Source organism: Gekko japonicus, unplaced genomic scaffold (genome assembly GCF_001447785.1).
Source record: "Gekko japonicus isolate JY-2015 unplaced genomic scaffold, Gekko_japonicus_V1.1 scaffold1744, whole genome shotgun sequence".
Lineage (NCBI taxonomy): Eukaryota > Metazoa > Chordata > Lepidosauria > Squamata > Gekkonidae > Gekko > Gekko japonicus.
Window position 1 is genome coordinate 260,054 of NW_015164241.1, and position 11,091 is coordinate 271,144.

At 46.4% G+C, this 11,091-nt stretch overlaps 1 protein-coding gene across 1 annotated transcript in view; it reads right to left on the minus strand.

Annotated features, from left to right (window-relative positions):
- ARHGEF12 (Rho guanine nucleotide exchange factor 12) overlaps positions 1-11,091 on the minus strand; it is a 140,424-nt gene that overhangs the window by 17,173 nt on the left and 112,160 nt on the right. Inside the window, exons 29-33 of the mRNA XM_015408614.1 lie at positions 9,752-9,866; positions 7,656-7,756; positions 7,411-7,488; positions 3,734-3,809; positions 2,628-2,795 (exon numbers count right to left, since the gene is read on the minus strand). Coding sequence (XP_015264100.1) covers positions 2,628-2,795; positions 3,734-3,809; positions 7,411-7,488; positions 7,656-7,756; positions 9,752-9,866 — 538 coding nt within the window. The remainder of the gene's footprint in view (positions 1-2,627; positions 2,796-3,733; positions 3,810-7,410; positions 7,489-7,655; positions 7,757-9,751; positions 9,867-11,091) is intronic.

The following is an 11,091-nucleotide window of genomic DNA, read 5'->3' on the forward strand; positions in this document are numbered from 1 at the left end:
CTGGCGGTGGCGCGAGGAACCCTGAGAAATAACTCTCCCAGAACGCTACACTCGTGCGGAAGAGGATTCCCATTTTCAGAGATTAAAAACGTTATATAAACAGAGCATGGCTGCCGCTCCCCAAATCTCAGTGGACTTCCTCAGCAAAGCGAGGGGGCTGTCCCTGCCTTGCCGCAAACGCCAGCTTCTCTGGGACAGGCAGAAGACTGGGTTGTCCTCCACTCAGATACATCTTAATTATATCATCAAAGGAGTAAGAAAGGCAAAAGGAGCTGCGGTGGCTCAAGTGGTTAAGATGCTGAACTGCAGGCTGTGGAAGGTCGGTAGTTCAGCAGTTCAAGACCCGAGTGTGCCGCATGATTGTCAGATTTGACTGCCCTGCTGAGTGAAGCTGGGAGGACGGCGGGGCTAGCTGAGCATTCAGAACTCCGCTGTCTGTCCTAACCACCCTGCTACTGAATCTTCTCAGAAGACGCATTCAAACTGGCACATCTGTGCTGATCCAAAGGCTACGCAATGACTATTCACTGGGTGCACCACATTGTGAATTCAAGCGGTGTAAGGTCTAGTGTGCAGACCGTGCGATGATGGCAAGAGTGCCTGAACTGTCATGAAGAATGTCACTGCCAAGACATACCACAGAGCTGTCCCTCCTGAAACGGATGGTGGAGGCGTGGCTCAGTTCAACCACAGAGCTGCAAGTGCAGGGAGGTTAATGCAGTGCACTGACAGTAAGGCAGTGGGCAGGCCAGGACTAGGGCTCAGGGGTAGAATCAAATGGGAGTCCAGTTAACACCTTAAAGGCCAACAATTTTTTTTTCCAGGGGATGAGCTTTCATGAGTTAAAGCTCACTTTCTTAGATATTTAATGACGTGAGCTTTGACTTACGAAAGCTTATCATGGAAAGCTGGAAAGTGCTGTCAATTAACAGTTGACTTATGGCGACCCCTTAGGGATTTCAAGGCAAGACACGAACACAGGTGGTTTGGTGGGGGGGGGGGCTGCTGTTGAACAGTAGCAAGCAGCCAGTCCTGGGTGACCTATACAAATTGTGTGGTATCAAGTTGCCTGCTGGTTGCTGCCACGCCTGGCCCTGATGAGTCATTCCTCAAAAGCCAAAACAGCCCTGGCCTGGAAAAGGCCCAGCCCTCTCACCCTGCCTTTTACTGACAGAAAACAAGGCTTCAAGGCTGGCAATAATGTTGTTGCCTAGCTACCTCCACAACAGCCACTGAGAGGCGTTTTGGTTCTTAAAGCTACAGGGACTGCTTCTATTAATTCAGGGGTTTTTAACCTCCAAATGTTTTAGGATTTCAGATTCTTCTGCAAACCTGGGGCCTTTTTCAGGTTTGTAGATAGATGTCTCTTGTCTTTTTATCACTCCAGTCTTCGGATCTAAGTATCCACAGATGGGGGCCACAGCGAAATCAGATATACTGATGTAATGATTAGAGCTTAACATGGGCCAGTGAATTTTGCATCTGATAACTGTTTGTATTCTTGATCCTGGAAATACTACAGTTATAGCAGGTGGTGGCAGGAGACGTTTTAGTACGCTGCTCACTCTGCAAGCAAGCCCTTCCTCCTGCCAGAGCAGGAGAAAACAGAAAATGAAGCCTACATAGCAGTGTTTTGGGCTTCATGGAATATTTGACAGCATTTGGCCATGATCTTGCCCCTAGTTACATTCAAGCCGTGGTACAACCTAGTTACATTCAAGCTGTGGTGCAAGATGTTGCTGGACCCTTGAAGGCCGCTTGACCACAGGCAAAGGAGACTAAACAGAAAGTGAAACAGAAAGTGAAACCCCTCTGGTGGCTCCCACTGGCACTCTCTCCAAAGTACTCTTTTCTGCCCAGCCTTGCCTCTGTTCCTGCTGCCACCCCCGTGCCTGCTTTCTAAAAGAAAGAGAAAACTATTGAGATATATGTCAGAGTGATAGAGGTAGCAAGCAGTTACTATAGATCAGTTTGATCTGTTTGTCAGACCTAGCTGTCATGCTAGTAATCATGTAATTACAGCCAGGTGTTTTCTAGCAGGTGTTGCTCTTTCTGGGCTTGTTAGAGCTAGTGATTACATCACCTCGTTAGAGATTGGCTGGGGTTTAGCATAATAGCTATCAGTTTACTAAGCTGGAGGGGACTCAGTTCTCATAGACTAAGGCACGACATGCTGTTCAATAGCCTGTAAATATCTCTGTATATATTCACCTTTATAACTATACAAACTCTCTGTGCACCTTCATAACTGGTCAGTCTCCCGCTTCTTATTTACAACACCCAATAAAAACGACCTTCCGGAAAGCTCGTCAGTGATCTCCTCCAGCACATGTGTTTCTTTATCCACCATGTAAAAAACCAAGCACGCACATATAGTATGGGATTGCACAATTTAAGTTCATCCGTATAAAAGAGCAAGAGTCCACAGCTCCTGAAAAACTAGCAAAAAACTGTGGCAAGGTATGAGCTTTCGTGAGTAATGCCACAAATTTTGTTAGTCTTTCAGGTGCTACTGGACTCTCGCTCTTTTCTACTGCTACAGACAGACGCGGCCACCCGTCTTGCTCTTAAACAAACCAGATACTTTATTTTCTCTGTAGCCAGCTGGAACCTTCAAGGACACTAACCTGTGGCCACCTGGCGAACCAACACGGTGTTTAGTTTGATGACAGGGCTGAACGTATGCTTGCTGTCGGCTGTGGAAGCCAGGATCTTGCTGTGACATCGCAGCACCAGTCTATCATCCTGCTTCTGCAACAGCACCAGGATGTCTTCTAAGAGGAGTGTGTAGAGATCTGCAGCAGGCAGTGAAGAAAAGAAAAAAAGAGATCAGGACTGGGTTGCAGCCCACTACCCACTGCACCTAGAAGGCTGCATCCTACGCCAAGACAGCAATCGGCAGCACACTCTCTCAGGAAGGCATACAAATCATTACATAAGAACATAAGAGACGCCAATGTTGGATCAGGCCAAAGGCCCATCCAGTCCAACACTCTGTCACACAGCTGAATCATTCACCTCTGAGCTGTAGACGGGACTAAATCATCTCATGAACCAGAGCTGGGTCCTTGCGTGGTCTTAATGACCTTCTGGCACATTTCAAAAAGCACAAAAATAGCTTAACTGGCTTCAAGAAAACGACATACATTATGGCTACTAGAACAACCTTTGAATCCAGTGGGACCTTTAAGATCAACACATTTTAATTCTGGGTATAAGCTTTCGTGTGCATGCATGCTTCTTCAGATACCAGTCTGCATGCACATGAAAGCTTATACTCAGAATTAAAACTCACTGGACTCAAATTTGGTTCAGCTGCTTCATACCAACACGGCTACCCACCTGACTATTATTGTTACAAGAAGAAGAAGAAGAAGAGGAAGAGATTGGATTTATACCCCGCCCTTCACTTGGAGTCTCAGAGCGGCTTACAATCTCCTTTCCCTTCCCCTCCCCACAACAGACACCCTGTGAGGTGGGTGGGGCTGAGAGAGGTATAAGCTTTCGTGTGCATGCATGCACGCTTCTTCGGATACCAGTCTGCATGCACCCATGAAAGCTTACACTCAGCATTAAACTCACTGGACTCAAATGTGGTTCAGCTGCTTCATACCAACACGGCGACCCACCTGACTATTATTGTTACAAGAAGGAAAACTTATCATGCAAACGCACCTTCTGATTTGTCAGTACCACTGCAAACCCCCGTCCGCAGCCCGTGTGTGCAACTCACCAATGGTCTTGTCGCGATTCACCTTCCAGGTCAGAGGCCCTTCATGGATCATCTTCTTCTTGGTCAGATCCAGATTCTGCCAACACGATACAGAGAAGAGAGATTTATTCACAGGAGACTGACCAGTCCAAACTCACGGGATCTATAGCAGAGTTGTTTCAGAGGATGGCGGTCAACATTCAAGGATTTGAGCCCAGTAGCACCTTAGAGACCAACCAGACCTTCAGGGTGTACGCTTCTGGGAATCAAAGCTCCCTTCATCAGATGAAGGGAACTCTGACGCACAAAAACCCATACCCTGAAAGTCTTGTTGGTTTCTGAGGTGCAGATGGACTCGAGTCTAGCTGTTGTACTGCAAACCAACAGGGCTCCCCTCTGAAATAGTCAACATTCATGTCTGCATAATCAGAAAATGGCAGCTAATCTGAGACCAGTTACCCCCAAGTCCTCTGGCACCTAACAATGGGGATGCAGGAAGGCTTCTCCTCAATACTTTGCTAAAATTTAGCATTCACTATTCCTAAGGCTGTAGCGCCTTTTTCATACAGCGACTGGGGGAAGAACTCCCAAAGTTTGTTCCCAGACTCAGAGAAAAGGATCAGGAGGGGAAACGGTATTCTTGAGGCCACCCTCCCGCCTGGCCACAGGTCACAGGTCTGGTATGTGTATTGCTGAATCACTGAACATCGTATTATCAACACGCTATGAAAAATGGTCACCTACAGTGACTTTCTATAGAGTATGATTATAAAAAGGCAAGCTTTGTGCCTGTGCTAAGATTAATTATTTTCTAGCTTAAAAATTAGTGGTTTCAACCTGCAGTCTCCTAGATTAGAGTTACTCCTACTTTGTTTACTTATCAACACTTTGGAAGTAGTCCTCACCAAGGCTCCCTCTAAGCCGTGGAGTCTCGTGAGCAAAAATTCTACTCTGTGGGCTACTGGCATTAACGTTGTGTGACTTTCTATAGAGTATGATTATAAAAACGCAAACTTTGTTCCTGTGCTAAGATTATTTTCTAGCTTTAAAATTAGTGGTTTCAATCTCTCTCCTAGATTAGAGTTACTCCTACTTTGTCTACTTATCAACACTTGGCACCCATTCTGAGTAGAAGAAAAAGAAGAGTTGGTTTTTACCCCCCCCCCTCTTTTCTCTACCTTAATGAATCTCAGAGCACCTTACAATTGCCTTCCCTTCCTCTCCCCATTAACAGGCACCTTGTGAGGCAGATTATGCAGAGAGAGTTCTGAGAGAACTGTGACTGGCCCAAGGTCACCCAGCTGGTTGCATGTGGAGGAGGAGTGGGGAATCAAAGCCGGTTCTCCAGATTAGAGACTGCTGCTCTTAACCACTACACCACACTGCCTCTCAGGTCGATTACTCTTTTGCTTCAATGTTGCCTTAAACTGGCATCTCTTTGCAGCTTCTCCCACACCTTGCCCACCTTTCTGCTGCTTTCAATTATAGTGTAAACATATTTGCCTAATGGACGTACGCTGGAACTCATAAGATGAGAGTTGATGCTGGAATACATGGATAGCCGTCATTAAGGTACCCTTGGACTCCTGTTTAATTCTGTTGCAACAGACCAACATGGTTACCTATGCTGTTTCACTGAAGATTGGATTTATACCCCGCCCTTCACTACCCAAAGGAGTCTCAGAGCGGCTTACAAACTCCTTTCCCTTCCCCTCCCCACAACAGGCACCCTAGAGAACTGCCCTTTCAAGAACAGCTCTTATCAGAACTACGGCTTGCCCAAGGTCATCCAGCCAGGTGCAAGTGGAGGAGTGGGGAAATCAAACCCGGTTCTCCCAGATTAGAGTCCGCGCACTTAACCACTACACCAAACTGGCTCTCAGGCCAAAGGTAAGACGCACTTTCCTTTGTGGCATTTGGTCAGATACAACTTAGTGATATTATTTTCGACACATAAACCAGCAGGTGAAATCTCAGCCCTTCTATCCCCTCAGTTACAGGGCATTACTGCATATTGCTCAAACTTTCACCTCTCTTCATGAGAGATTCCACAGTGCCCAGGCCATCCATGGCAAGAGGCAGTTATTTTTCACCCGGCCTGCCAGAGAACTGAACTGGCCTGTTATGCCAGTTGCCTCTGTGGCATGGGAAGCCTGTTAGGCCATAGTAAGGGAGGAGTACCAAAGTCTTCGCTTTCAAAATTCTGCGCTTAAAAAAAGCAGAGCCATCACTCCAAGAACTGTTTAGCTTAAACCTACAGCCCGGTTACAAACACACACACACACCCCACACAATGTCTGGTGGACATGCAGTGGCTTGTTTTATGATTGGCCACAAGAAGACCTACAAAAGCCCCTTTAGAGAAAATCTACTGAAAAAGATTCACAGACGGCATTTGACTCCTTTAAGGCTGGCTAAGATCTGTAAGACTGTAAGACTGAAACCAGAAGATGCTGGTTCAGTGGGGGAAATGAGACAGACTTCTTCCATATGTGGTGGACATGCACACTTGCCTCCAGCTATTGGAAACAAGTTGCCAAAGCTATATCAGCTGGGCTGAGAAAACACCCAAAATCAGCAAATACCATGCTACAGACGATTATAAAATATCTCAAATAAATTGTATATATTTTTGTTTTATATTTTTACAATTTATTCACCATATATTATTTATCATATATGCCTTAATACATAGAAAGAATCATATATCCAAACATCTAAGTATCGTCTCTTAATATATCACAAAAGATATTGCACAACCCCTTTATTAATATCACTCCTCCTTAATTATACAAAAGTGTTAAGAGGGAGGACTCCTTTAAGTCTATTTTGAATAAGTGCTCAGTCTTCCTCCAACAGAGGTCCAGATATCCTCCTGTTTCAGGGTCTTCCTCAGGGAGTTCAACAGATTATTTCCAAGCACAAGGTTGCCAAATACTAACATAAAAGGTAGCAAAAACAGAATAGGTTACAAGAGGAAGAAGAAGAAGAAGAAGACAAGGAGGCGGAGGAGGAGGAGGCGGAGGAGGAGGAGGAGGAGATTGGATTTATACCCCGCCCTTCACTACCCGAAGGTGTCTCAGAGCGACTTACAAACTCCTTTCCCTTCCCCTCTCCACAACAGACACCCTGTGAGGCAGGTGGGGCTGAGAGAGCTCTTGACAGAAACTGCTCTTTTTCAAGAACAGCTCTTATCAGAGCTACGGTTTGCCCAAGGCCATCCAGCCAGGTGCAAGTGGAGGAGTGGGGAATCAAACCTGGTTCTCCCAGATTAGAGTCCGCACACTTAGCCACCACACCAAAATGGCTCTGTTTGTATTAGCAGTCTCATAGTGGACAGACACCCCACAAGCCAGAGATGCTGCTGCTAAATTATCTACCTGATCTCCCTATTGACCTGTTCACGGTTGCCTTACACGTGACTACTGCTGCCAGGTTGGTCTTTGCCAGGCCATGGAAACAAAAAATACTTCTTACGTTACAAGGCTGGTTGTTGAAATACTGGCAACAGATTTATTTATTTAGACTGACTGACTGAGTTAATACCAAAGTTGCCCTGTACTGATAAAAGATGTTCATTGTTGTAAAGGGGAAAGGTATGGTTAAATTAAAAAAAAAAGATCTACAAAAGTTGGTGTTTTAAAAACAGCCTTCCGGTTAAAGCTCCCTGGGGTTCCTCGCACAGCTTCTTCACTCACCCTGAACTCATCCAGCATGGGGCCCTCCAGCTGCTTCAAGTAGGACAAATCCAGCCGGCGCTGGTAGTCTTCCAAATGCTGTGGATGAAGCACAACACCGCCAATCATGTTTTCCGAGGTCTACTGGCTGCCGTCAAGCGCCAGCTCTGTGAAGAATCCCTTCAGAAGCGAGGCTGCGCAGGATGCGCCTCGGCCCTTTCTTCTACTGCTGCTGGGCACCACGGCCCGTTCCCCCCCCCCCTTACCTGCTTGTTCTCGGCCTCTTTGACAGCCTGGTTCACGTAGTTGAGGATCTGCCGGCAATGATCCGCCGCTTTCTTCACTTTCTCCTTCTCCTCGGGTTGCTCTAAAACGAGAGATAGGTCGAGGTGGCACTCTCCAGACAGTGGCCCAAAGGCTGGCATATGGAAAGTGTTCCCTCTAAGCTGAATTAGTGTGAGCTAGCTCACAGTTTTTTAGCCTCTGGCTCACACACTTTTGTCTTAGGAAGGAGGGCTCCAGAGCAAACTCATTTATGCAGGAGTCAAATCACTCGCTCACAACTTGAATGCCAATAGCTCACAAAGCAGAATTTTTGCTCACAAGACTCCGCAGCTTAGAGGGAACACTGCATATGGGAGGGGGTCACAGTCCACTTGACTCAAAGGGCACTGGCCCACCAGGCTCTTTGTATCCCTCCCTCTCTTTAGGCAGGGGCCCTTCCCATGTTACAGTCTAAAGATAACAAAGGGCATTTCTTGCAAGTCACTCTGCCTGCGTCTCAACCTCTCGCTGGAGGCCAATGTGGGTCGCTTCAGACAAGATGCAGATGGCAGAGCTCCTTCTGGAATCCCACCAGTAAACACAAAAGTACCTCCCTTGCCCAGAGGAGGCTCATTATTGTTGTAAAGGGGGAAGGGCCCAACATTAACATCGATATCGACATTAAAACCACCATTAACAACCTGCCGCAACCCAGTGTCAGAGTCTTGCCAAAAACAGTCCCAACAACGTTCCTTAACTAGGATCAGGTTTATTGAGCAGTATAAGCAAGTCAATCTGGTACATGGTCAGGGTTAGAACTGGGGTTCCGGGTGGGAAAGGCACAGATATACAGAATTCGAACTGAATCCCCTGACGCAGGTAAGCCAATAAGCAAAGCAAGAAATTGCACCTAAAACTAACGAGTTGAGGTTCCCAGCAAAGCATGCAGAAGGCAACGCCAAGGTCATTCGCCTGAGCTGCACGATAAGACGGTGAGTGGGAATCGAAAGACAAAATACCAGAGGCATGAGGAAGAGCCTCATCTGCACTCCCCACCTGAATTGAGCCTCATCGCCCCCCCCACCTGCTATGCCAATGTTCCCTCTAAGCTGAGTTAGTGTGAGCTAGCGCATAGTTTTTTAGCCCCCTGCTCACACATTTTTGTCTTAGCTCAGGAAGGATGGCTCCAGAGCAAATTAATTTATGCAGTAGCCAAATCGCGCGCTCACAAGTTTAATGCCAGTAGCTCACAAAGGAGAATTTTTGCTCACAAGACTCCACAGCTTAGAGGGAACATTGATGGCAGCATAGCTGACACCCAGACTACGGCTTTTAGCTGACTGCATACTTGTGAATGCTGCTCATGTCCGCCATTGTAACAGTAGCCGTACTAGCACTTTATATCTTGTTATGTTTACGATTATAGTGTCATGCTTTTATGAATTTTCCAGTTTTGGTTGTTTTACACAGCTTTCGTAAGCCGACCTGAGACTGCTTTGCAGAGGGCGGGATAGAAGTCAAACAAATAAATAAATAAATATCAAATATGATGCAAATACAACAGCTAAGGGTTGCATACAGAGGATCTGTTCTGCCAATCGCAGCACCTGTGGCAGAAGAGTCCCTTGTGCCAGTGGAAGCCGCTCTGCAGTGAAGCAAAGCGCCACTGTCGGCCAGACAGGTCCATGGGACCCAAGCCTTTCTAGGAGCTCCAACTTGTTTTTCAGCTGAAAAAAACATTGTGGCCTGTCTAGAATAAACACTGGGTATGTTTATGTTCGGTTAACAAGGCTGCTTATCGGGACAAGCTGTGAAGAATAAGAATTCGTCAAGTTTTGAGAACTTAATAATGATTTTTAAAAAAAGTTTTGAGTACTCAGAGCTGTACTTTAAGCTAAAATTTAGCCAAGCTGTTGTTGTGCCCATGTATGTTTTTAGAGGCTGTGGAAAAACAAAAAGGCAGCAGCGGAGACAAAACTAAGCACATTCAAAATGTTTGATTGGGGGGGGGGAGATCTATTTTAACTAATCGGGATGCTTTCAGATTCCATTTAACAGGCTAATTTGCCACCCGGCCACAGAAAAAGCTCCATGGTACCTGAGTACTTGGCAATATTATCCAGCAGCAGCGGGTACTTGGTCAGCCGTTGCATCTCGGTGGGAATTATATCTTTCAGCTGCAGTCGACGACACAGTGGATTGCTCTCTGCATCCTAAATTTAAACAGCATAATAACTGCATTTGTCATTTTTATTAAGACCGTAATTACCTGAATGCATTCCATCTATTCATCATGTAAATGTCTCGGCAGTTCACATTTCTGGCAATTAAGTGCGAGTCAAGGAGCGCCAGCATTTATCAGACAGACAACACAGTTCTGTTGTAGTGGGCAATTACATAAAGGAAAGGCTCATCACAAGAACTGGCGGTGGCTTCCTTCCCTCATTACTTTGCGGGGATGCACTATCATCGGCAATCAATCTCAGTCACTGACTCAAGAGGAGACATCTTAGTCCCTTGCATACTGGAGAAAGGACACGATGATGCTTTCAAAATGCTGCCGGTTCTCAGACAGCGAGGGACCCTAGACAACGGCTGCAAGGGCTTTTCCTCTGTGAAGGAAGGATGGACCAAGTCCGGCTCCCTTCCTCTTTGCCTGGAGTAGTATGCCTTTTCTAGTTCACTAGTCACAGAAAACAGCTATAAGAGCTCTCCTCTCCAAGTTTTGTTTTAGAAACTCGGAAGACCAAGTACTGTCTGAGTGAGGTACTCTAGCCCACGATGAGGGTCTTTGACAGCTCACATGGCTGACTATGAACCACAGTGAGCGTGGGAGCCTATGTAAGTATTTATTTATTTAATTTGTACCCCGCACCTGGCTGGGGCCAGAGGAAGCGCCTGCCTGCCTCATCGGGACAAGCTGTGAAGAATAAGAATTCATCAAGTTTTGAGAACTTAATAATGATAAAAAAAACGTTTTGAGAACTTAGAGCTGTACTTTAAGCTAACATTTAGCCAAGCTGTTGTTGTGCCCGTGTATGTTTTTAGAGGCTCTAATTGGGGTGAAGGGGCCTGGGGAGGGAAGCCCATAAAAACCGCTAGGGGGCCAGGCCCTGTGGTAGCTACGGGCCTGTCAGGAATGCTTACACTGATTAATACATAAATAACAATTAAAATCCACATAAAGGTAAAGGTTCCCTTGCTCGAAAGCCAGTCGAGTCAGACTCTAGGGCTGCGGTGCTCATCTCCGTTTCAAAGCCGAAGAGCCAGCGCCGTCCGAAGACGTTTTCGTGGTCATGTGGCCGGCATGACTAAACACTAAGGCGCACGGAATGCTGTTACCTTCCCACCGAAGTGGTACCTATTTATCTACTTGCAATTTCTTGCTTTCGAACTGCTAGGTTGGCAGGAGCTGGAACTAGAGACGGGAGCTCACGC